The following is a 27500-nucleotide window of genomic DNA, read 5'->3' on the forward strand; positions in this document are numbered from 1 at the left end:
TGTCGTGGGTCACTTACCAATGTATGTAGGCCTAATTGGCTATGACCTTTGAAATAGTTGAAAGTAAATCCCAGTAGTATCTAGTGAAACACACATGCAAACGCCCTTCTGTCCCTCATTCCCTCAAACTCGATCTTCTACATTTGTTGTGTAAAAAGGACATAGCAAGTTTTTTGTATCAATGATCACTTTAGGATATTCCAGTGCATTTACATTCAATATATACTGTACCTTGAGTGAGGTAGAAATGCATATTGTTGCAAATATAAATACTGTTAATTTGTTATTTTTTGTAATTAATAATTTACTGAATTTCTTTGTAGAATATGTTACTATTATTTGGGTTTTTGTTCTCTGCATAACTGTCTCTTTCACTTATATTAATTCCTCAGCATTCAAGATGTTTGTAGGGTCCTCACCTCAGCTACCTCTCACAAGGTGCCCCTGAAAAAGGTGATTCAAAGGTTCTTGTGTAGTATCTAATCTATGACTATTAGCTTGTGTGTGTGTGTGTGTGTGTGTGTGTGTGTGTGTATTAATCTCTGGTGTGTGTGTGTGTGTGTGTGTGTGTGTGTGTGTAAAATCTGTTGTAATTATTTTACATTTTTCTCTGCATAGCTGTCTCCTTCACCTATATTAGTTTATCTGTCTTTCTGGTCACAACAGAAATTCAAGACGTTTGGGTCCTCAGCTCAACTGACCAAGACCTTTGCTCATTGAAGGCATGAAGTAATTTGTGATGCCCCCACGATTGCAGTTTTTAAATCCAGATGGCTTGCTCTTTTTAACATGTGCGAGGTAAGTTATTTGTTGATTTTTTGTGTGTTTATTTCCTCATTTTAGTAAGACCATCAGGCCTTTTTGTAACCTTTGTCACAAGTCTTAAGTTACAAGTATTTTGTAGGTATGTGTTTTGTGCCCTGTTTCAAGTTAAGTGCCAAGTTCAAGAGGATCATGACAGTTGGTTTGCTGTTGAATTTCTTCTCAGAGCTGGATGGTCTTTCAACAACACTGCTCCGGGTCTTCAGCAAGAAAGGAGCTTCTCATGCAAGGAAGACACAGAGGATCCTGGTGCCCATGACTCAGGTAAAACATGCACACTGCCATGCATCACAGTAATGCTAAAATTTCAAGATCTAATGTAATGGGGAGAAGTAGGGTGTCTTGGATCATATTGCATTTCTCCCACTAATTTCAATCCTTCAGCCAGTTTTGAACTCATTGTCTTCACCTCAGTTCTAACTACAGCTGGCTTTACACACAGCAGTCCTGGGCAATGATATAACAGTTTTTTTGCAGGTCAGTTGATGTGGTTGCTGCTCGGTTTTATTATTATTTTATTTTTTTATTTGATTCTCATGTCTGTCTGGCTTGCGATTCCCATGAAATGTTCAGGGGAATTAAAGGTACACTGTGTACGAGTTTTAGCTGTTTATTTCCGGAATTCATGCTACCCATTCACTGATGTTACCTTTTTCATGAATACTTACCACCACCATCAAATTCTAAGTATTCATTATGACGGAAAAATTGCTATTTTCATACATGAAAAGGGGGATCTTCTCCATGGTCCGCCATTTTGAATTTCCAGAAATAGTCATTTTTAGCTGCAGAAATGACTGTATTTGGGCCATACTAGAAAATATTAGTTTATTACTTGGTAAGCTTTCATGAAAAGGTCAAATTTGGCAATAGGCAGCCCAGTTTCAATTAGCAGCGTAGTTGCAGTACCTTTTTTGACCATTTCCTGCACAGTGTACCTTTTTAAGGTCAGACGTCACATTTTGGCATCACTTCAGTACGTTTGGAACCAGGGCTGAGTGCTGAAATGGTACCGAGTACTTGGGGCTAATGGAAAAGTGTCAGAGCTGCACCATGCCATATCAAACAGTGACGTACTGTACCACTTCACTGCCAGTACCAACGATACACTACGCTACTAGATAAATGAGATGTGTCCTTTGTTTAATGTGGTTGTACCTGTACTGCGTTTATTCTTCCTGTTGGTTAAAATGTTTTTCCTGCATGTTTGTTTCCTGGCATACATTGACCGGCCCTCATACGCAGACTGACAACATTGATGTGAACAGGGAGTGCATGCTGAGGAGCTGACGGTCTACCTGAATGAAGAGCCAGACAAAGTGGTATGTTACAACTCGGCAGCTAGATCTGTCTTTTTCGTTATTAGGTGGCATAGGGAGATCGCACACATCAGTGGCCTGCGAGGCTCATTTTGTTGGGCTCTGGTGGGCTCCTCCATCCTGTGCTACCTGACATGTCTCCTGGCATCTCATCCACGTTCTGGACACTGCTGGAGGACACACCAAACCTTCTTGCATTGATGTGCCATCTTGGCCTCAGTTATGTGTTCTTTGCAAACACGAATCTGCCCAATTCCAGCTTTGCTAAAGCACCCTCACATCATCACAAACCCTTTGCCAAATTTCACGTTCAATCCAACACCAGTCATCTCTGATTTGTAGATCTCTGCAGGTCTCTATCTACCCATGAGGGTGTTGCACTTGCTGTGGCACATTGCGAAGGCCGCATTACTGAAGCAGCAGAAGTTATCTTAGAAGAAAACTTAAACTCAATATAGGTTTTAGTTCTGGAATACGATCGTGCTGTAGGGTAATAGTTTTCTCATAGTTTCACCTTAGACAACTCCCCCTTAGGAGACCAAACTTTGAGCAGACTCTTTTGCATTGGATGGGTGGGGTTTGACATATCTTTCTCTCTCATGCAATTTTTGGTTGACAATGTGCCTAAAAGGGCCAATATGTTCAAAATACTAATAATTGTGCTGGTGGGGCAGCCGTGGCCTAGTGGTTAGAGAGTTGGTTTTTCAATCTATTGGTTGCAGGTTTGAATCTCCCCTGACCTGTCACTACATCTCCATCCATGGCTAAAGTGCCTAAGGCAAGGCACCTAACCCCACATTGCGCCAGGGCCTGTAACCAATACCCTGAAAAGTAATAAATGTAAGTCGCTTTGAATACATGAAAGCGTCAGCTAAGTGTAATTTAATGTATTGTAACAATTTTGCACACTGTATACTTAGCTGTATGTGTAAAGTTTCTCACCAACACTCGTGAAAAGATCATGACCCTGTTTCTCAAAAGCACCGTTGTTAGTTAGCGACTTGGTATTTTGCCAATGGGAAATTGCATGCAAGCAAAGTTTTTACTGTAGTTACCAATGATGCTGTTGAGAAACATACTCCAGAATGGGGTCATAGCCACACCAAAAACGAAGAGAGGTAATTGAACATCAGTTTGATCTCACATTCAATTGCCTAAACAGGCAGTGTGAGGGCACACAAGTCAACATCCTCCTCATACCTTTCATAAACTATACTAAATATACTACTATACTACTTTTCCCATCTCTGGGTGTGTTAGGGTGGACAGAAATGCCCCAAACTTGCGCCCACAAATACCGCTTACGGCTTCAATCATGGGTTTTGTTTACTGTTTTCCAGGATGTTGATCTGGACGGTCCAGCTGAAACGTATTGTCTTCGTGTGCGTGTGATCGGCAGAGAGTCCGCAACGACATTGGTAACGTACCTGTGGCCATTGCAGTGATTGTTTTGGTTTATGCTCTTAATCTCTGTTACCTTCCAGAATGGAAGTACACTTTCAAATTTCTGTTTCATTCTAACCGTCTGTTTCATCAGTTTTTGCACTGCTTTTAAATGTACACTGTGCAAGATTCTTAGTTGTTTATTTCCAGAATTCATGCTACCCATTCACTAATGTTACCTTTTTCATGAATTCTTAGCACCACCATTAGGGTGCATCAGTTGCCCCCTATGAAAAGATATGGCCTTGGCCCTATAGTAAAAATGTTCTACACCCAGTAAAAACACACTGTGTAAAATATTTTGAAATTTGGATGAAGTCTACCGGGGCCACCAGCCCCATGAAAATAGAAAATAATGGTGAGAGTCAAAATCTTGAATAGAAACAGGGCTGGACTGGCCATCTGGCATGGCGGGCATTTCCCGGTGAGCCCCGTACCCTCGTGGGCCCCCATTGTTTTATTTTTTACATTACTGAAAATAGGGGCCCATGAGGGTGCGGGGCCCACCGGTGAGTCAGTTCTCCGGCACTAATAATAATGAGGGGGCCCCCTTAAAACCGAAAGTGCCCGGGCCCTATTTATCGCCCAATCCAGCCTGAATAGAAATGGACATTTTGTTGCATAAAGCTATCCAATAAAAACATATTGCCTCAGCTGTGTGATAAAAAAAATTCTATGCACAGTAAAATCACTCTGTGGAAAATGTGTTGAAATTTAGATTAATTCTACTGGGTCCACCAGGCCCATGAAAATACAAAACAATGGTGATAGTGATGGGCAACCTGGATTCCAAAGTCCAGTGCCACATATTCCAAATATAGCCAATATACCGTAATGAACCAGCTGACCCACTGCCAGTATCAAGCAAGAGATTGCGAAGTTGTATGACTTTTGTGTGCTTCACCTGTGGGCCTAGGATTGTACAGGTAGCTGTTAATACCTGGTGGAACATCTGTACTAAAGCTGTGAATGCTCCTTGGAATGACTTATGTTTTTTCAAGAAATCCCTGCAGTAGTTCAATAGAGTACATACAATACAACTGTATGTGATGTTGGAAAGAGTGGCTTCCCAAAACCTGTACTTAAGTGGGCAGTCATGGGTGAGCGGTTAGGGCGTCAGACTTGCATCCCAGAGGTTGCCGGTTCGACTCCCGACCCGCCAGGTCGGTTCGACTCCCGACCCGTCAGGTTGGTGGGGGGAGTAATCAACCAGTGCTCTCCCCCATCCTCCTCCATGACTGAGGTACCCTGAGCATGGTACCGTCCCACCGCACTGCTCCCCATGGGGCGCCACTGAGGGCTGCCCCCTTGCACGGGTGAGGCATAAATGCAATTTTGTTGTGTGCAGTGTGCAGTGTTCACTTGTGTGCTGTGGAGTAATGGCACTCTTCAATACAGTTGTATTGACTGCCTTGTAGCCTAGGCATTCCAAGGAACATTCACAGCTTTAGTACAGATGTTCCTCCATGAGTTGTAGGCCCACAGCTGAAACACGTAAGGGTTAACGTTCGGCGAGAAGGTCGCTACCGTGGAATAGCAGCACGACAGAGAGAATCTTTAGACCCCGACGCGGAGCGGATTCACACATGGCGGGGACATTTCTTTAGGCCTATTTAATGTTAAGATTGTTGTGCGCAAAACAAAACAGTGCCGTTGTGGTAACCACTAGGCAACAGCTAGGTAGCCAGGACAACAGGTGTAGCCTAGTCTATCACAACAGCTGATTAGAGTCTTGTTGAAAAGTCGCTTTAGCAGTGAAAAGTCTTGTTGCTATTGACAGCGGTCTGTTATAGACCAACCCGTCCGTTATCGAAAAATAACACAATCCAGTGCCACAGATTTCAAATTACCTGGTTTTACCTGTCCAATGGGGCACCTAAGTCTCCACCCCTTCCGGGCGGCTTATGGGGCTGGCAACGCAAAAACTTTTGACTGGGCTGTAATGGACTGATCAAAGCTATTTTCCGACCCACCTCGCATTTCCCCGTCGATCATACATATGCTGTGCCTCAGAATTAATAACAACCAATGGTGTGCTTGTTGACTTCACTTGGCAAGCGATTTTTGAGTTGTGTGTGTGCAAAAATATACAATTATTTGGACTACACAACAGACGTCGCATGTCCGACGTGCAGCCACTTAAGCCGCAGTGCAGTGGTAGGGTTGGCTGTGCCTCGGTTCACGTCAGATATGCGAGGCGCACGTGTAGTCTCTAACATAGTTTTGCACAAAAGCTAAAATAACGTTTCTTGCGTGTCGAAAATGAGTGGTCTTACGACGCAAATCCAAACCTTTCAAATTCACTGTCATCATATGTGAAATCCGGAGCACATGCCAAACGGGATGAGGATTTAGCTTGACTCGCTCCATTAACTCTCATTCAAAATTTTGAGAGCTCCAGCCCCATGGATCGGAAGTAGAAGGGCGTGACTTAGGTGCCCCATTGCCCTAACTGGAAAGGTAAAACTAGGTATGTCATTTGGAATATGTGGCACTGGACTATAGCTTTGGAATCCAGGTTGCCCATCACCATCACCATTATTTTGTATTTTCATGAGTCTGGTGGCCCCGGTAGAATTCATCTAAATTTCAACATATTTTACACAGAGTGATTTTACTGTGCATAGAACATTTTTATCACACAGCTGAGACAATATGTTTTTATTGGGTAGCTTTATGCAGCAAAATGTCCATTTCTATTCCAAGATTCTGACTATCACCATTATTTTCTATTTTCATGGGGCTGGTGGCCCCGGTAGACTTCATCTAAATTTCAAAATATTTTACACAGTGTGTTTTTACTGGGTGTAGAACATTTTTACTATTGGGCCAAGGCAATATCTTTTCATAGGGGGCAACTGATGCACCCTAACCACCATCATATTCTTAGTATTCATTATGACTGGGAAAAATTGCACTTTTCATTCATGAAACTGGGATCTTGTCCATTTTGAATGTCAAGAAATTGCCATTTTTAGCTGCAAAAATGACTGTATTTGGGCCATACTATAAAATATTTGTTTATTACTTAGCAAACTTTCATGAAAAGATCAAATTTGGCAATAGGCAGCCCAGTTTCAATGAGCAGCATAGTTGCAGTACCTTTTTTGACCGTTTCCTGCACAGTGTACCTTTTTTTAAGAGTTTTTAGAGAAATTAATTTTTTTCATTTGCACTTGAAGAGGTACCCTCATTTTGTATCTTGCTTTGATCATTACATGTGCAATGAAGAAATAAAGGCAACTAATTCTTCAACTTTATCGCGTGTAACTTTATTGTAGTTGGTCTTATAGGCTCAACTGGAACCAACTTACAACTGACGAACTTGGCTGACATGCATATTGGTAGATGCGTGTGCCTTGAGGTGTTTTCTAGTTTGATCTGAACTGATAAGGACAACAATGAATGTTTAATTAATTAAGGTATATTGATTTAATGATTGACTTTTATTATGTTTGATGTTCATGTGGCTTGACAAGTATTGTCTTAATACAGTTAATTAGATGTGTTGAACAATCCAAACAATATTTTGTTGTGGGAACATAAATATATTATGGAAAGTATTTCCATCCAATTTGATTATGCTACCATAGCAAGATGTTGCTTTGTTGAGTCTATCAATGTAAATACTGCTGTAACTACCCCATGAAGTTGGTTCATCCAGACCTAAACCAAATATGTTGGAGCAACATGTAAAAGTTATGATGGATTAACCCTTTCTATTAAGGTTGAAATAACCTTTAAAAGTTATGTTGGCTGTACCCCTTGTACTTAGGTCACAGTTACACTTACATGTTATGTTGATCCAACATATTGACCTTAATGTGACTCAACAAAAACATTTCTTGCTTAGGTAGCATAATCAAATTGGATGGAAATACTTTCCATAATTTTTTTATGTTCCGCCAACAAATAATTTGTTTCAGTGTACAGGGAGTGTTGTGGCTCTGTTCTGCAGTACATTGCTCCATTGTGTTCACTGCAGCAGTTTAAGTGCCGTCTTGGTGTGTTGAACTTCTCTTGAACTTGGTGTCTTCACAGTCAGAGGGGAAAAAATGTACACCCTCCCTTTGATATTTCTTACATTTCTGTCAAAATTGGTCATAACACTTGGTCTGATCTTCCCAGAAATCACAAGAAGGGACAAACAGTGTGTGCTTTATCTAATTCCACTGAAATATTTACGTGTTAGCATATTTTTATTGACCATACAACGTAGGGTTGCCAACTCCCTGATCCTGAAAAGAGGGACATTTGTCGGAGGGGGGGTTTGGGGGCCCTCCCCCAGAAAAAATTGTGTTTTTTAGATGCAATTTCCTGCATTTTAATGTATTGAAAAGGTTTTTTCAACCTACCCATGACAGAAATCATGATGGTTTCTTATCCAGACCGCAATCTTACTAATTTCAGGATTTTGTGAAATTAATTATTGTAAAATGGTATTGTGTTTATAGTTTTAGGCCTGAACCAACTGCTTGAATACACTTCACCACTACCAAAACATCTCTGCTACTACCGTCTCCCATAGCAACACACACACGTAAATTGGCGTAGCCAATCAGCTGCCTGATCAGAATGTCATCAAATGCCAGCTGCTCTGATTATTGGACAAAATGTAAACATTTTCATTTTGGTGCACAGTAGGTAGCCTATCAAAATTTCTAAATCAGAATGTGTCACATATCACCAGTATATCATTGGACGAAATGCTTCATAAGCATTCCGTAAAAAATAAAAAATAAAAAATAAAAAAAAAACGTCAAGACTCATTGAAATGCGGGACGGGAGCCGTTCTTCACGGGGCAAATAAAATACACCTAAAATTCGGTACGTCCCGGACAAATCGGGACGGTTGGCAACCCTACATACAACGTAGTAAAAATTCTCAAGGTCTTAGAACTGAATTTTCTCATGGACTTTCTGAAGACCGCCTGATTTTTTTCTTCAAGTAATTGACAGAGCACACTCTTTTTTTCTTTTTTTCAGACATGTTAAATGTTTAGAAGTGCAAATGTGAAGAATGTGTTGCTTTTTGCTTGCCTCATTCCCTACATCCCAATACGATACTCTGTCTGTACTGAGTGAATAGGCTTTCACTGTAGCTTCTCACTAGATGGGCACATGTCTCACATACCAGAGAGTGTATTCCTAAGTTTGAGACTGGACTTACTATGACTTGGTCAGTGAGAGACAAAGGGAGACATTTTTCTATTCTACCCCTACCAGCCTGTCTGAATATATGAACCTCATCTATACCGCAATAGATACTGTACATGCAGGAAGGCAGGCACGCACGCCCACACACACGTGCGCACGTGCACACACACACACACACACACACACACACACACACACACACACACACACACACACACACACACACACACACACACACACACACACACACACAACTTCTCTGAACGCACCCAATCTAGGTCACTCAGCCCCCCCAAAAACACATCCCACTCACACACCCATCTCAGTAATTGTACCCCCCTCTTTCCTCTCCCTCACACATTACTCCCTAATTGGGCCAATCATATTTGCAGAGTCTCCCTGAATTGCAGGTCGCCACACCCACCCCGTACGTGTGTGATGGTGAAAGGTGCCCTTGACATCAGATGGGGAGTCGGGCTGAACTTAGCTCTCACTTAATGGGACATGACAGACCCCCCAATTTTGTTTCTACACAAGCCGTCAGACTGGCATAAACAGGTGACTGTAGTGAGGAGAGAGAGAGAGAGAGAGAGAGAGAGAGAGAGAGAGAGAGAGAGAGAGAGAGAGAGAGAGAGAGAGAGAGAGAGAGAGAGAGAGAGAGAGAGATAGAGACAGAGAGAGACAGAGAGAAAAAGAGAGGGAGAGAGGGAGAGAGGGAGGGAGAGAGACAGGACGACAGAGAGAGAGAGAGCGAGAAAGAGAGAGAGGGAGAGAGAGAGGGAGAGAGACAGAGCGACAGAGAGAGAGAGAGAGAGCTTGTGTGTAAGTTTGTGTGTGCAAGGCAGAAAGAGTGAGGGAAGCGAGTTGAGTTGGTATTCATATCGCATCTTCTTGACACAGCCGGTGACACCGCTACAGACAGCGGCAGGGCAGGAGGTGAACAGTAGCGGAAATGCCCACTGATGGCAAGGCAAGCAGGCAGGGCGGCAAATAACCTGCTAAATGGTCGGTCAGACACACACACAAACACATACACAAATACACGCGTGCACGCTCGCACGCACGCACACACACACACAGACACATATTCAACGTTACATGCCTCATACACACACAGGAATGTAATGTACGTACATTTTCTTGCTCTCTCTCTGTCTCTGTCTCTGTCTCTCTCTCACACATACACACACACACACACACACACACACACACACACACACACACAAACACACACACACACACACACACACACACACACACACACACACACACACACACACACACACACACACACACACACACACTCACATACACTTGTCCTCCGGACCACCCACAAAATAGCCAGTAGAAGGTCAGAACATATTAAAGTAGAAAATCCTTTTGCTGTGAGCTGAAATCTGTCACAGCAAAGGCAGAAAATAGCCAGTGGGGGAGCGGTGATTTAATCGACACAGCGCAGGGAAGTAGTGAAGTGATGTACACACACACATACACACACAAAGTACTGCCTCAAATACATGCACGCACACACGCACGCACACACACACACAAGCACACCCACACACACACACACCCACACACACAAACACACCCACACACACAAACAAACACACAAACAAGCACACAAACAAACACACACACACACACACACACACACACACACACACACACACACACACACACACACACACACACACACACACACACACACACACACACACACACACACACACACAGTCTCTCTCCCTCTCTCAGGCACACACACAAACACACTCTCTCACATACGTACATACAAAGTACACACACACATTACACGCACACGTTCACACACACCCTGATCACTGATACACATACATTACGCACACAATACATCCCTTCTGCAAATCTCTTGTTTCCTACTCAGTGAGTTGCATTGGCTGACTAGCCTCGCCCGTCCTATGGGATGACATCCCCATGCATGTGTAGTGATTCATTGGCTGACTAGCCTACTCACCCTTCTAATGGGATGGCACCCCCATGCATGTGTAGTGATTCATTGGCTGACTAGCCTACCCGCCCGTCCAATGGGATGGCACCCCCATGCTTGTGTAGTGATTCATTGGCTGACTAGCCTACTCACCCTTCCAATGGGATGACATCCCCATGCATGCGTAGCTAGTGGCAGAGGCAATTCTACAGTATGGTCAAGTGGGGCCCCAAGCGAAAATGCCAAGGAATGAACATTTGAAACAAAATTGCCACTACTGTAGTAAAGTGTGAGCTGTTATTCACCATATAGGAGCTTGGAGAGGCCCCAAGCGGCTGCCTGTCTAGCCGGGTGACAAGACCCGCCTCTGGTTAGTGGTGCAGTGTAAGACGAGTGGGCTAGGCGTAATTACAAAGCGGTGTCACACTATACTATACCACTGGGCTCCTAATCAGTGTCCACTTGCCATGGCCTCACATAAAACTCTGTGTGTGGTTTGCTGACACACATGCACAGACACGCACACTCCCACATACACAGACACACAGAAGTCGCATGCATGTCCAAACGCAAGCACAAGCACACGCACACGCACACACACATTTCATGGTTTATTCATAAGCCCAAAGAGGGCAGCTCCACTCAAGCAAGAAAAACTGTATACAATAAAGAACCCTCTCTTTCTATCTCTCTCTCTCTCTCTCTCTCTCTCTCTCTCTCTCTCTCTCTCTCTCTCTCTCTCTCTCTTTATTATCACACACACAAACACATGTGCACACAAATGGCCTCTCTCTCTGAGGATTGCATTCTTATTCATTCTTTGTCCACAACCTTTTAACCACATTTCCTCTTGCATTTCCTTTGTATTTTATTTCATTTCGTTTTCCAAAACTGCTGCCAAACTTGCCTCTTTCTGTTTGTTTCTGTTCTCTGTACAACTTTTAAAAAAATATTTTATATAGCCTATATATATATAAAAAAATGTATCTCATCCCTTTATCTTCATATTTTATCTCTCTTTATAATCTCTCCTCAAATTTTCTTTCTCTATATTTCCCCACCCTCTCACTCCATCTGTCATTTCTTCGTTGCAGTCTGCATCCATCGCTTTTCTCCTCCTCCTCCGTCCTCGCCTCTCCTTCACACTCTTATCTCCGTATTTTCCTTTAATTCTGTCTCTCTTTTTTCTGTCATCCTATCAAAGTCTCTCCTCATTCCCATTCTGTCTCCTTCTGTCTGCGTCTCCTCAGGGCCCCTCACACAGTGGAAGCACACACTGATTTTACGAATGAGGACTTTTTTCCCCTCCTCCCCTTGAGTCTTTCTCAGAATTGTACTCAAACATTTGACAGCTCTAATAGAGCCTGGTATCAAACATCACAGGAACGTCACATCTCAAAATTCGAATGCGTGATTATGCAACTTTTTTTGCTTTTTTTTCTCCAGAAAGTGCTCTCAACTCTAAACTGTTTTTTTAAACAAGGTCTTTATGATTACATGTAGGCTATATACCTTTTTGCCCACTGCTTTCGTGGCAATTAGCTGTTGTCATGACTGGTCTTTAAAAAAACATTTTGTAAGATGCTGAAGGCTTAGGCCGAAACATCTGTCTGTGATGCTTACCCACAAAAAAAAGAATCACACTCGAGATTGCGGCTTTTCTGCTAAATATCATAAAAGTAAGTAAGACAACATGCCGATTTGAACCGTCTATAACATTTCTGCATGACTTCTCTGCATGTTGACTGGTGCTCCACAACACCCCGTGACACGTTAGTTACAGGGATGGTTTTGGTCTGGGCACAATTTTGTAACAAATTTGCTATTTCCCTTGCTTGCTTGATCTTGGTGAATGTAAAGCATCAGAAACATGGCTTTACTGACAGGTTAGGGTTAGGCATGGTTTTGGTCAGGGCAAGGAAGAGCATCTTTGAGTTTGGCAACAGAACTACGCCATGGCAACAGCAATTTGCCGACACAGAAATTCGTCGGCACCAAGTGACAAAAGTGCTTTTCTGTGGCTTTGAGGACCACAGCTTAACTTGCAAAGGTGTCACAGCTTAATGCGGAATGCACTTGCATACGCCTTTACATGATGCCAGTCTGGATTGTGGAGTGTGGTCTGGTTACATTAACCGACTCACATCTACACATCAGCAAGCTTCCCATTTCACCCTTTCCGGACACGCTTTCTCACTTTCTACCTTTCTTCACTTCAAACATCATATGTGCTTTATTGGCATAATACATTTCATACTGTATTTGCAAAATCAGATCCCCTTCTCTGGCCGGTCCTGTTCCCTTCCATTCCTGCCGCTGACTCTGTATCTCTGTATTTGTATCTGTCTCTGTCTCTCTCTCTCTCTCCTTCTCAACTATTCCTCTCCTCTGCCATCCTCCACTCCCACTGTAAGGACATGGCTGTTTCTGTTTAATGACTATGCTATTTATAATTCAAGATGTCAGGTTATGCTACATGATTGAGTGATATGAACATTTAAACAGCCCCATAAAAGTGCATGAGCTCCTTAGGGACTGCCGGCCCGGATATCATACATTATAATGATCTGAGGTCTCCTCTTGTCTCATGATGAAGTACAGTAGGTCTTGCTAAGACCTGCATTGAAACTTGCACTTTTGCAATACTTCCTGGAAATTGGTGTTTTTTTGTATCCCTTATTCTCTCTCTCTCTCTCTCTCTCTCTCTCTCTCTCTCTCTCTCTCTCTCTCTCTCTCTCTCTCTCTCTCTCTCTCTCTCTCTCTCTTTCTCTCTCTCTCTCTCTCTATCCAATGTTGACAGCACCATTAAAAACAAGAACATTTAACAACAGCAGCCTATGTCTGTATTTCTGGCAAGAGATTGGCTAGAACGCACAGGACAATCGGGTGCATAATGCTTTCATTCATTACCTTAATGAGCTTTGTGCTTTTGTTTCATTGTTTTTATTAATGAACTTGCAGAGAGACTTGCTACATCACTTCATATTGGCCATGTCGATTAATTCGAAGACTCAAAGTAACAAAAAAGGAGGCGCACACGAGGCGTGGGTGGAAAAGTTTACTGTATATTGTAGCCGAAAAGTTGCAAAAGATGTCTGTAAACTAAACTGGAGCAACAGACGTTTCGGACCTAGTCTATTTTCAATGTCTCCAGTAGCTCCAGTAGCTTTTATGTCTTTGTGGGCAGTCATGGGTAAGCGGTTAGGGTGTCAAACTTGTAGCCCAAAGGTCGCAGGTTCAACTCCCAATCCACCAGGTTGGTGGGGGGGATAATTAACCAGTGCCCTCCTCTATCCTCCTCCATGAGGTACCCTGAGCATGGTACCATCCTGCCGCATTGGGGGCTGCCCCCTTGCATGGGTGAGGCATAAATGCAATTTTGTGGAGTGCTGTGTCACAATGACAATGGGATTTGGAGTTTCCCAGTTGGACTTTCACTTTTCACTTTCACTTTTCTACCCAAGCCTTGTGTGTCTCTTTTGTTACTTTGAGTGATCACTACTGTGAACGGACACATCAAGCATGACACGGCTCAAAAGTCAAGGCGCAGATGACGGCTTTTTTGTTTTTTCCTTCATGATGAATTCGAAGACACATTTTTACTTGAAAGGAATGAATAGTTTGGAAAACTAACTGTCCATATTAATCATGGCACCAGACATTCTTTGTTTAATGGCGTCATTAAAACATTATTGAGCAAGCTTTTTAAATGGTATTACATTATCCTCCAGAAATGAGACTTTGGAACTGTATACGTGCCTTTCCGAATTTAACAACCAGAAATCACTCTCACATACTTTGAAATGCATGAAAGCAAGGACTTCAAACAAATCGAGTCTGCGGTGTGTGTGTGTGTGTGTGTGTGTGTGTGTGTGTGTGTGTGTGTGTGTGTGTGTGTGTGTGTGTGTGTGTGTGTGTGTGTGTGTGTGTGTGTGTGTGTGTGTGTGTGTGTGTGTGTGTGTGCGTGCGTGCGTGCGTATGTGCGTGCGTGCGTGCAAAAAAGCAGAATCCAATCCCTTGAAAAGATATGGCCTTCACTGGGTGCAATGATTTTTCTTTTCTTATAAGCTAATGTAAGAGGCTTTGTGAGGAATCCTTAAAGCGGAGGGAGCAATCTGGCCTGACCTGCCATATTGCCGGCTATGAAAAAGGGCAATCCTTCAAGTCTGTCAGATCACACAGCTGCCCTGGAGGAATGAGGTCGGCACTTGTGGATCAGGCTGACAAGCTCCAGCAGAGAACAACACTTGAGACAGACGCCTAACCTCGCTCGCAGCAGGTGTCTGCCCCTGTTTCCATGCTTCATGATAGTGGAGACTTCCAGGTATGAGATACTCGACTGTGTGAGCAACATTGGCCCTGGCGCCTGGAGCTGCATACAGTAACACAACATTCAGGCTCATGAGATTTGAGACAATTTTAATACAAATCTTGGTATGTAAGAGCTGAATGAACACATTCTAATGCAAGATGAGGGTCTTAGCTTTTAAATGCAACTTATTGCATGTTTTTATGTGCTTCAGAGGCTGAGATATTTTGGGTTTTATAGGCTGAGGGCAACTTAACTAAAAAAAGGGCTTAGACATTCAGCAGCCTTTTTTGCAGGTGCTTTAGGCATCAATGGGTTAATATCATGGTTGTGGACACATACAGAGATATTCTACTGTCTCTATGCTTCATGGTTGTGGACACATACAGAGATACTATACTCTGCTGTTTCTTCTATGCTATGCTTCATGGTTGTGAACACATACAGAGATACTCTACTGTCCCTATGATTCATGGTTGTGGACACATACAGGTATGAGATATGGTATTGTTCCAAGCTGTTGTCTGGAATGTGAAATTGTTGAATGATGAAAAGAAAGAGAATGTGTTTTTGAACATTCTGTTTTGCTGTTACCATGGTTTCAAAGATCTACATCTTAGACGTTATCCACTGGCATCACACACACATACACACGCACACGCACACGCACACGCACACGCACACACACACACACAAGCTAAGAAATCCATTTGTGGGCCATCCATAGTATCCTGACAGAACCCAAATTAAGTGATGGGACACTAACAGATCCAAATTGGACAGAGTGTGGGATGGAGCTTTGGGGTAATCAGGCCCAAACAGCCTTCTCTAGGCTACACTCTGCACTAATACAGAAGTATACAGACAGACTCAGCAAAGCAAAGGCTCACAACAGGGACGTGCACAGGAATCTCAAAGGGCAGTTGCTCTAACCTGAAGAAAGGGCAACCCCCCCCCCCAAAAAAAAAAAACCCATCAACAATGAGCGGCCTTCAGAATTTTTAGGAAACTGCACCATGGGTATTATTATTTTTAGTAGTAGTAGAAGAAGTAGTATATTATTGTCATAATTATTAATATTATTTTATTGTATAGTATCTTGAATATGCGTACCATATGATATAACATGCTAGTTTTTAAACATGTAGGCCTACCTATTAATCATATCAGAGATGATCAGCCTTATGCCCACCTGCCCTAAATGTCTCCTGATCCACATTTCCTCATGTGTGGTATGTGGCTGCCCCTAAATTAAATGAAATTATGAGAAAAAGCCTTGATAGTTTTTAAACCTGTATCAGTCACAGAGATGATCAGTCTTATGCCTACCTGCCCTATGTGCAGAGGTCTGTGGCTCTGAGTCATCCTCATCTTAAATTAAATGAAATGATGAGTAAATTAATAGGCTAAATATGAGGATGCTTAATCAATTAACCCACTGTCATCTTTATAATCCTTGTAGCAGCCAAAGTAGACTTTAAGTTATAATAAATAGAAATAGTTTAAAATGGTTAAAAAGATCATTTAATTTGAATTTGAAATTTCATTAATAGGCATATTCCATGATTAAAATGATGAATATTATATAGGAAAGCTAAAACAATAAGAATTCACAGGTTTAGGTCATTTGTTGGGTCTTTTGTAGCCTATATTAAAAATGTGTACTGTCGCTTTAAGAATTGACGAGCCGGCTTTCATTTCAGATCGCAAAGAACCGTGGGAGCGACCAGTTCTTATCTGTTGCTTTGAAGCTCCGAGCTTCTCGCAGACTTTATAACCTTTTATTTTCATTACAGATATTTTAGTTAGTTCATGCACATTTTGTAGGCCTATGTCTTGAGAAGAACAGTAAACATCAGTTATCATGTGGAGTGGATTTATTTCAATTACATGGACATTGACAGTGGAAACAGTATCTTTGGGTCGGAGAATAGGCCTATATCAGCGCAAGAAAAAGCACTTTCCTAGCGGTCTCACCAAGATCAAACCTCTACAATCCTGAAAAAGATTCTCTGCCTCACCTGCACCTGTTCATTTTTTTCGCAGCCAACTCTGCAGAGATGTGCTTCCTTTAGCTAGCCTACCCCCTTAAGTTCTCTCTTGCTTGATAAAACGACATGTCATCTGCATGTTTCTTAGTTGTGTTAGCCTTCCACAAAACAACCTGAGCCATGTAAAACGTTGACTGCAAGCTAGCTGACTGTCGTTTTCCCCCAATATCTGAACGTGGCACACCGGCTGTCAGATTATTTAGAATCACTAAACGTCCTAAACTCGAGATCGACTTTAAGATACATTAATTGTGATCATGTAGTTTTAATACTGTGTAGTCTGCTATGTTTCCAGCTCACCTCAGGCCGTCAGGGCAGTCGCTCTACTCCCACGACATCTTCGACATATTTTGCGTCTCTGCCCTGGTCGGATGCATGGTTGCTCCCCCCCTCCCTCCCATGTAGAGCTGCGCGTGCCCCCGCAACGCGCATGCTGCCCCTACCTTTGCCTATCTCTCGAGGTGCAGGTGAATCTGAATTTGAAAACTTAAACTTAATTTAGGAAGCTTCAATCAAAAATACGAATTGCAAAGCAAATCAGTTGAAACATGAAATCTTAGCCTATTTTTCCGAGGCATATCTACAGCTGGCTGTCGGGTTGTTTTGCTACCTAAACGTGGCGCTGGCTGGCTGTCAGATGTATGATAACTAAAAGTTCTAAACTCAACATTGTATTAGAGAGGTTGATTGTGAGCATATTTTGTACCCTAATATGTAGACTGTGTGTAGGGCTCTAGCCGACACCCAGGCATCTTCAAAATCTTTCGTGTCTCTTATAGGCGCTCAAGCGCCTGTCGCGTGCCATTCTCCCTCCCCACCGGAGTTGTTGCGTAGCTAGGCCTACCTCACATCGCTCGTGCCCATTCTCGACGGGTCTGATGAATTTGTATGACTGACTTAGGCCTAAGTCTTTATTGTACAAAACTTCAATCAAAATTATGAATTATAAAGAAATCAAATGATATTGAAATATGAAATTATAATTATTATTTTCCCCTCCCTTGGAAGGGCAATATCAGCCAATGTGGGCAAAAGGGCCATTGCCCGGGCACCGTGGGCAACTATGCTGTGCACGTGCCTGGCTCACAACATTACTTTCTTGAACACTGTTAAAAGGATTATCCTCAAAAATTGAACGTCTGAATTTACTTTAACACTATGCTAATTTCTTTCCTTTTTTTGTTCTGTTTTTTCAGAATACAATAGCGTGGATTGACTTTTTCCTGCTTTTTAATATATTTTTTAACACATCTCTCTTCATTAAAAAATATTTTTATTCACATAAAAAGGCTTGATAGGCGAGGGTGGTTTCAGGATGGGGAAAAAAACAGAAAAGAAATAATGCCCAAAAGAAAAAAAGGCCCGTGCTCAGCATCTCTCTCCTCATCCACATGGAGTCCCCCCTGCTTAAAACAGAAATGTCCCCTAAGGAGTCATTTGAAAAAAGGGGGAGAGCAATTCACTGTTTGTGCTTGTCAGCACGAGACAGTCTGTTCAACACCTCTGGGAACAAACCAAAGTGGAAGAGAGAGAGAGAGAGAGAGAGAGAGAGAGAGAGAGAGAGAGAGAGAGAGAGAGAGAGAGAGAGAGAGAGTGTGCCTGCTTGCCTCCGTGCCTGCGTGCCTGCGTGCCTGCTTGCGTGTCTAAGATTCAAATATGTCTCGAATATCCAAAGCCATTCCACTGCACTGCCATGTGATGGACAGTGTGATGCAAGACGTGCTCTCTCCTGATTGATACAAATTCATGCTTGAAGAGAACGGGGTGGTTGATTCTGTCTGCCATTTGACTGAGTGCTCTCAGTGTGTCATGAAAAAATACAACACCTAAAAGCCTTGAGTGGCTGGATTTTTTTTTGTTTTTTCACCCTCCCCCACAACAAATGAGAGTTTGAGAAATGCGAAAGAAACAACAGCGCGAGCAGGGCTGGCCTGGGCATAAAATTCAAACCGGGCATTTTTGACATAGACCAGCCCCTCTCACTGGCCATCTGCTTATCCATGATATTATTTCTATTAACTTTTATACGATATTGTGGCTCAGTCCTTTGTCTGTATTACTGTGAAATGGACCAATGGGCTACCCCTTCTGAATGCTGGGCCAGTCTCTAAGGGAAAAAAACAAACAAAACAGGAAACAACAACAAACGCAACAGCATCGGCCCCTGAGGACTGTCGGTCCACCAGGAAAATGCCCTGTATGCCAGATTACCATGGTCCACACATGGGGAGTGATAAAATAGCCAGTTACAAATGTCAGTGCCTGCCGAGGTTGGCTCAATCGAAAAATGTAACAGAATGTAGCCTTTCGAGATGGAAAGGTCAGGCTTTTGTCGGGCCGAATAAGGAAGCAGGGAACACGTGAGAAACTCCTATTACTCAATGTAATAGATACTAACAGCAGTGCTCACACTAGGTTTACACTCACACCTCCATAACAGGATTTTATTTGGCAGGATAATATTGGTTGTGGACTTTCCTCAACACTCAACACTCAACACTCAACACGTAAGAGTAGCCTGGAGCTGGACCCTGGAAACAGTACATTTTATAGTGTTGAAGCAACAATTAGACAGTCAAACACTCTTTTAGTTGGTCCTACTCTAGCTTTGAGTGCCGAATTAACAGTGCAAACTTTTCTGTGTCGGCTAAGAGTGTCGAATGTAACACTATTCTCGTTGGTCCTATCCTTGTAATTTCTAATTTACGCTGCCAATTGTACTGTGTGCACATAGGCTAAGCAAGCTAACTGCATGACTACATTAATCTACATTAATCTTCAGCATCTGCAGCAGCAGCAGGGGTATTGCATTAATCCTCACCTCATTCTCTTTTAATGCTACAGTTGAGGGAACTTCTGTCTCATAAATCTTCCTCCAGCTCCCACAATCATGGACTGCTGACCCTTGAGACACCCTTTGTATTAGTAATGCCGAGCCAGATCATCAGTATTACTTCATTAGTTGAAGTTGGGACGGCGCAATATCGTATGCATTAGGCTTGCTTGGCAACGGCACAGCTCATTATTGCAATAGCATACACTTGGATCACACTATAGCTATCAAATGTGTGATGGAGATTAATGGGCTAATGAGAATGTACACAAATTATTTATACCTCTTTGTGTCTGTTTGAGTTGGCTGCATGACTCTGCTGAGTCTGCCTGACTCTTGGCTGCCTGACTCTCTGTACTAGAGGATTATACGCCATGCCATAATGGCAATGCTATATTGCCTGTCTATAGGTGTGCAAAATTATACTGTGTCTACCTTTTAATCTCTGCAACACAGGACATGAACTAACAAACCAGAGCCACCTTGAAAAATCCAGATGCTAATTGCATCTCATTGCATCTAAATGCTAGTAGGAGCCAGTGATGTTGTACTAGCCTATTGGTGCATTCCAGACCCAATTCAAACCAGTAGGAGATCACACCTAACCCACCTCCTACTACAAATGAGTTCCTATAACTACCCTGACCTGGATAAATTACTGAAAAGTAGGGGCTGGACCACACTGCTGCTTAGTTTTTAAGTTTTTATTATGTGCACCCGACTAATATTTCGGTGTTGCTACACCTTCTTCAGAGTCGCTCTATGTTAGTAGGGTCTTTGCACATAATAAAAACGTAAAAACTAAGCTGCAGTGTGCTCCAACCTCTTCTTTTCAGTGATGTTTGTCCCACTGTGATGCACCTGCAAGCTGAGGGATGATGTGTAGATTCCCAATTCTATTTGATAAATGACTGTCTTTTCATTTGCTCATTAGAAGTCTTGTCACCGTGCACACTCTATGAAAGCTATGCTCAGGCATTCTGGTAGCTCTGTGCCATTGCATGAATATTGAGCTTGAGAATCTCAGAAGTTCTGGTGTCTCTGATGATTCATCGCTGTCATCCTGCATCTGTTCATCTCCAAAGAGTGTTATTTCGAGTTTCAAGTGTCACTTTAAGTTTCGAGAGTGTCCGTGTGATAAAGTGTTTATTACCCTGTGGACTTAGCACTCAAAGCTGACAGGCCTGCTGCTCCTCAATCTTGGGGACTACTGCTATGTACCTGAGGACTGAGCAACGAGACTGCAATATGATTACATGCTTATTACAGTGTTATAAAAGCTTATTGGCAACCAAAAATATGTGTCCTCATGGAATGCAGTTGATTTGACAATACATTGGCAGAACAACAACATTTTTTCGTCATTATTTTGATCAACTTGGTCAGTCTATTCTCCAACCTGATATGGTAGAAACATTTAAATTATGATGTGATAGACGTTGAATTGGACAACCTTAATAAAACGTCTGAACTCATCGATTTTATGTGATCTTTTCAACTGTTCCTCACTTGTACCTTATTCCAAGAAACTTTCATGCCTGGCTCATTACAAACCGTCAAAGTGTGTGGTGCACAAGAGATAACGGGCAGTCTCCTCTCGCACTTAAAAAAAAGCAAGCGCCCTGCTGTGCATAAAAAAAAAAAAAGAATTATCCTACTGTGCATAACAGAAAGTGACTGACTGCTCATAAGAAAATGAGAAAGTCAGCAAAACAGCTCTGATCTCAAAACAGCAACTCATTCCAGTGTATACATACTCGATGAGACCCAATACTCTAAGCCCTTTCCTCCAGGGTCACCATTGCCCTACAATGAAAGGGATATCCAAGCACCCTTCATCTGGAGAGAAAGCATATTCATTGCCAACTACGGGCTTGAAAATAAACATGTGTGAAGTGTAGCTACAGTGGGAGCAGGCTACAGTAGGGGAGTTGGCCCAAATCATCAAAATCAAACAAGAGAGGTTGAACATTGTATAACACTTTTTTATTGACCATACATGGGACATAAACAAAAGCCTTCTTCGGTGTAAGACCAATAAAAAGTGCAATTCAAAAGTGATGTTGCCTATGATTATGTCCTCTTTTGAAAGTCGTCTGGCAAATGCAATGTAATGTGATGGTGTATGCAATGCGCAACCTCTCTTGTTTCATGTTAACCAAGTTGCAACCGTTACCCACCCTGAAAGCCAAGCACACCTCAGCTGGGGGTTAGGCATATTCATTGCCAATTAGTCTTTCCATGGGCTCGGAAACAAACTTGTGTAAAGCGTACTTTTCTTTCTAGGGCACCCTGTGGTTTTGGACCACCCTAATGAGCTGCAAAGTCTTGCACCTGCATCATTTACAGTTTTGTTGTCCGTGTGTGTGTGTGTGTGTGTGCGTGCGTGCGTGTATGTGCGTTCATGCGTGCATGCTTTATTGTCTCCATTTGTGAGTGTGTATGACCTGCTCGCACACATTTGTGGTGTGCATGTACCTTGGTGTGTGTGTGTGTGTGTGTGTGTGTGTGTGTGTGTGTGTGTGTGTGTGTGTGTGTGTGTGTGTGTGTGTGTGTGTGTGTGTGTGTGTGTGTGTGTGTGTGTGTGTGTGTGTTAGTTTGTTTGCTCATTTCTTTGTTTTCCTGCTCCAGTTGTTGCAAGTCTCCTCATTCATTAGCACAACAAAAACAACATCAACAAACAAAAAACAAGAGCATGACATTGACAAAATCCCCAACTGTCTTGTGGACATGTTTGACAAGCGAGAAACACCTTGGCCCTGTCCCGGTACTACTACTTCAACTCCCTTTTGCCCCTAACACTCACTTTTGGGGATGCATGCGAAAGTTTAGTGCACAATACTTTCGAGAGCCTGGGGAAGTGCTCAAAATCCCTTTAAACTTCCCCATAAAATTGGAGTGAGGGTGGCATATCCCCACCAACCAGAGTGGAAGATGAAACATGAAGTGAACTGTAAGTGAAGTGTGAATAGGAAGAAATACGACACATGAAAATTGAAAAATAAAGTCGGCAGAATGTCTGATGAAGGGCATGCTGCCCACAACGCCACTATATTAAATTAAGAGCAACGGGAGCTTGGTGGGCAGACTTTATTTCCAATTTTCATGTGACTTTGCCAGTTCTGTCAATCAAAATGTTTTTGAGACGAATGTGCAAAAGAAATCCTTGAAGAAGGTCGGATGACCGGCACGTTGTATTAAAGTTTGTTGGTGGAATGGACAGTGTGCAGGATTTCTTTACACTTGAATGACAACCCCACTGGGATAATATCCTACGCACCTGTCCAACTGAAGAGGTGTGCAAAAACGTATTTTTGGACTCTTAAGCCCGATACTCTTTACCCCCGGACCTCTATGGTTTTTCGTGCCGTATTCGGATGGGATAAGCAAAAGCGTATTTTTGGACTCTTAAGCCCGATACTCTTTACCCCCGGACCTCTGTGGTTTTTCGTGCCGTATTCGGATGGGATAAGCAAAAGTCTGTATTTTACTCAATTCACAGACATTATAAGGGGGTGCAAACAGCGCCATGTGGACATGGGACATACCACAGGACATCTGTGTTTAGCCGCAATACAGTAGGTTATTCGCGACAGAATTATTACTTCACAAATCACGGACACGGCGCATTCGCACAGGACTAAGAACTCGGACATTGTCCTTAATTTTTCGGAATTACCGGGGGTCTATAGGTAATAAAATGTGTGAATCAAGGCTTAAGTTAAACAGGAAATGAGACGCAGCCCTTGACTCACCCCGCTTTGATGTAGTCCAGGAACGTATGCTCCGACTCCACGGAGAAGGCCAGCAAAGTCACCTACGGCACAGGACAGGACAGGACAGTGTGCAGGCCGTGAACAGTGATATTAAACAGCTGAAATTTATCTACACATGCAGCAGAAGTAAAAAGGAAAGCCATCACTCTCACACAGTTTAAGAGTGCAGCCGTGCGTGCACTGTTCTGGGACGGCAAGGAGCCGTTTTCCTACTAGCCGACCGTATTGATATTTTAATCACATAAGCGGCAGAGCCTCAATCTGTGTAGAAGAGAGCAGCGAATGTGATAAATTGCCCCACTCGAGATTTAATTATTTTGCCAAATTTGTTTGTGTGTGTGTGTGTGTTGACGGGGGCCTCTAGCTGCAAACGTGCTTTGCAATGAACAGCCTGACAATGCCGGCACAAGTGCGTTCGTCATTGGTGGTCTGTGGTAGGCCATAAATAACACAGAAAAACACTAATAAAGTGCTACGGAGAGTGACTGGTTTGAAGATTACGGTGTGTACGTGCGTGACAGGGGTAGGTGCAAAGGACTCACCGTCCCTGAGTTGATGTAGCGTCGCTTCTTGAGTTTCTTCTTGGCGTTGACCACCTTGAGCGAAAACAAATGACAAATGTCAAACACAATGACATCACACAGCCAATTCAAACCGGTATAAAGCCATCTCTGCATTACTTTCATCTCCCTCTTCAGTCAAGGACATGGCATTCGTTTTATTTTATTTATTTTTTTACCTTCAAAGGCAAAGAAAGGCAAACCCAAGTGGTTTACATGAGGGATCTGAAGTGTCCTGCAATGTGCCTCTCGTTTAAAAAGATGAATAAAAAATGACGATGCATAATGCAAATGCATATATCAGTACAGCAATGCACTGCTTGTATCACAGCTCACCTTTAAAGGTTTGATATATCACAGACTTCTGTCATCAATATGCTATTTGATGCTACTGAATGCATGTTGAAGACAAGTTAATCAGAGCAAAGTTAATCAGAACAATATTATCATCATCATCATCATATTAATGTATTATACTACTACTATAACTTTATTGTAGCATATAAATATTGATTACAATACAACTTTTAATTGTAGGCTACTGCAGGGAATGGAATAGGCAGGCATTACGTTTATTGGTGTGAAAGAAAATTGAGTCAAAGTGCATGATTAAGAGACAGCGGAGTTGTCTTGCCTGCCGGGCCCCATCATGATGCAGTTCACAGAGAGTTCTGTCCTTGTGAATGTTAACTAATGCAGGTGGCTTTGCAGTATCAGCAGAGAGAAAGGGCAAGGGTGGAAACTGCCACCCAGCCCAACGCTATCCTGGCTCTGCTAGGCACACATATAGCTAATTCACAGGCCTAATCCCCTGTGGTACATCTGTTGATGAGTCGTTTTAATCTCACAAAAGAAAACACAACAAACTGTAGTTGACAGGATTCCAGTCGTCTCAGTCAAATAAATCTTTTATCCCTGCATACAGCATGTGATGTTTCCATCCCCCCAGTCCTATTAGTAATCAATTATTGTCAGAGTAGAACTATTGAATATAGTATATGTAGGCCTATGACAGGGTAGACTTATTGGCTATTGATGTAATACTGCATGTAAGAGTAGACCTATTGGATATAGATGTATTATTGATATTATAGTATCACGATGGAGCAAGGTAACTTCTATATTGCCGTTTTTGTCGCTGATATAAGGAGCTCTTTATGCTTCTGCAACTCTCAGTGCACTTTAGGAGACTGTGTCATTTTTTACCTCGGCCAAGGAGGTTGTGTTTTCAGTCGCGTTAGTTTGTCTCTTTGTTTGTTTGTTTGTCTGTCTGTCAGCAGGATAACTCATAAAGTTACAGATTTTTATGACATTTTGTGGAGTTGTTGGTAGTGACAAAAGGAACAAGTCATTCAATGTTGGCCTTTTGCCTTTGCGGGATAGGGCGAATTTTGACATTTCAGTTTCTAACTCCACAAATACAAGACAGAAAGATCTGAAGAGTCTTAAATTATATTACAGCCATAGGATTCCATAGCTCTGAGTGCTTACTGTTCTTCCATTCTCAATGTACCGTATAATAGGAATGTTAGATTCTCTATGCTAATGTCATTCTTCAAGTAGGAATGTGAGCTAGGTGAGAAGGGACAACCACTTCTGCATGCTGTGCGGATCTCAGAATGGCTTCTTACTTTATACTCCTCGTCCTGATTGCATCGCTGCGGTTTTCATTCATATTTTACTGTGTTCATTCACTGCTTAGAGAGAGTCAAACTTAACACTGCTGCAGTTGGTCCTACTCTGAAAGTATTGCATTTAGCTCTTTGAAATGTACCGTGTGTGCTGTGCTGTCCTCAAAGTGGCTCATCCTCATCACTGCAGCTGAGTTCTCATTCATTCATATTTGATTAAGTGCGCAGCGCTGCTGAAGCGTGCCAACCATCTTTTAAACACCGCACAGCGCAGCACAGCAAAGCACAGCGCATCATAGCACAGCGCAGCGCAGCGCAGCATAGCACAGCACAGTTCAGCCAGAGACGCCTTAGCCACGTACTGTATTATTTGTTTTCGCACAATTCACTCAATTAAATCCCTAAAGTAGGCTACGTAGATGAAGCAATTACTGTAGTGGGATGAGTTGTGTTGAGAGCACAGTTAGAGGGAATGCATGGTGGGACTTCTACTCTCTCGATCTACTCTGTCTCTGCTGCATAGCCAGGCCACTTGATCCTCAGTGTCCTGTTAATGACTGTACTCTGTAAGTACTAGACACAGCGTACCTGAGTATGTGTACAGTGTACTCAAAACGCAATTTCGTTGTCAAATTTATTTGTCAATGACAATAAAAAGCTCTTGATTCTTGAGAATGGATATCATGGTTCCTTTCTACTCAGTGAGGTAGATCGCACTAGTGGATCGAAAAGATGTCGTATGTTAAGCAATAAAGAATATTATTGGAGCTTATGTCCTGTGTGGAGCTTATGCCCTCTCTCATACTCAGTTAAATAGATTTGAAACATTTTCAACAGTCAATTTCGGCACAGAAGAGAATCGCTAGATTTCCTCGCTAGAACAGAGAGGGACATGATTTTAAGTGGAACATTTCTGATTGGAAATTCCAACCAAGACATCTGGGGTGTTTCACGAAAGCGTAGTTGTTAGCCAGTTAGCAAGTTTGGTAGTTGTCAATGGGAAATTGCATTGCAAACAACAAAGTTGCTAATGTAGTTAGCAACTATGGTTTCGAGAAATGCACCCCGGTCTAGAAATTACTGTAAGATCAGTGTCCTCAGGAAACTCACTTCTCTCATGCTACATAGTTAGAAATGCAGTGTTAATTCAGCACTACTGTGGGTCCATACTGGTTTAGTGTCAATTCACCACTATGAGTTTAATGTAACACTGTTTAGAGTAGAGCATACATGATATGACTCTGCAGTATTACAGTAATACAGTGTTACTTCAATTCAACACTCAAAGAGTTGAATTTAACAATAAAACTGAATGGGATTATACTGCATATATTCTCAGAAGAGTGTTGAATTAACACTGGCCTGGATTCCCTGTCCTCAGGCAACTCTCTGTCCTCGTGCTACACTCTGCAGTATAAGTTCCTAAATGCCTTCTGCTTCCCGTGGCCTTTTTACCCTCTCCCAAAGAGGAATCTGCTAGCTTGTGGTGCATGGGGAAATGATGCAAAAAACCCACCAGTGTGCTGCTAGGCTATATATGCATCAGGGCCTTTTATTTATGCATACTGACAGTGACGGTCTGACCTACTTGACATTACTACTCTATAAAGTCTTGCAAGCTTTCACACGCACA

The 27500-nt window shown here is 42.5% G+C and overlaps 1 protein-coding gene and 1 long non-coding RNA gene across 2 annotated transcripts in view; one reads left to right on the forward strand and one right to left on the reverse strand.

Moving 5' to 3' along the window:
- LOC134456921 (uncharacterized) overlaps positions 1 to 3600 on the forward strand; it is a 4491-nt gene extending 891 nt beyond the window's left edge. The window contains exons 2-6 of the long non-coding RNA XR_010036386.1: positions 393 to 453; positions 667 to 798; positions 989 to 1086; positions 2068 to 2144; positions 3482 to 3600. This is a non-coding gene — a long non-coding RNA (uncharacterized LOC134456921). The remainder of the gene's footprint in view (positions 1 to 392; positions 454 to 666; positions 799 to 988; positions 1087 to 2067; positions 2145 to 3481) is intronic.
- LOC134457439 (copine-5-like) overlaps positions 1 to 27500 on the reverse strand; it is a 208858-nt gene that overhangs the window by 23188 nt on the left and 158170 nt on the right. The window contains exons 13-14 of the mRNA XM_063209453.1: positions 24219 to 24272; positions 23656 to 23717 (exon numbers count right to left, since the gene is read on the reverse strand). Coding sequence (XP_063065523.1) covers positions 23656 to 23717; positions 24219 to 24272 — 116 coding nt within the window. The remainder of the gene's footprint in view (positions 1 to 23655; positions 23718 to 24218; positions 24273 to 27500) is intronic.

Source organism: Engraulis encrasicolus, chromosome 10 (genome assembly GCF_034702125.1).
Source record: "Engraulis encrasicolus isolate BLACKSEA-1 chromosome 10, IST_EnEncr_1.0, whole genome shotgun sequence".
In the NCBI taxonomy this organism is placed as follows: domain Eukaryota; kingdom Metazoa; phylum Chordata; class Actinopteri; order Clupeiformes; family Engraulidae; genus Engraulis; species Engraulis encrasicolus.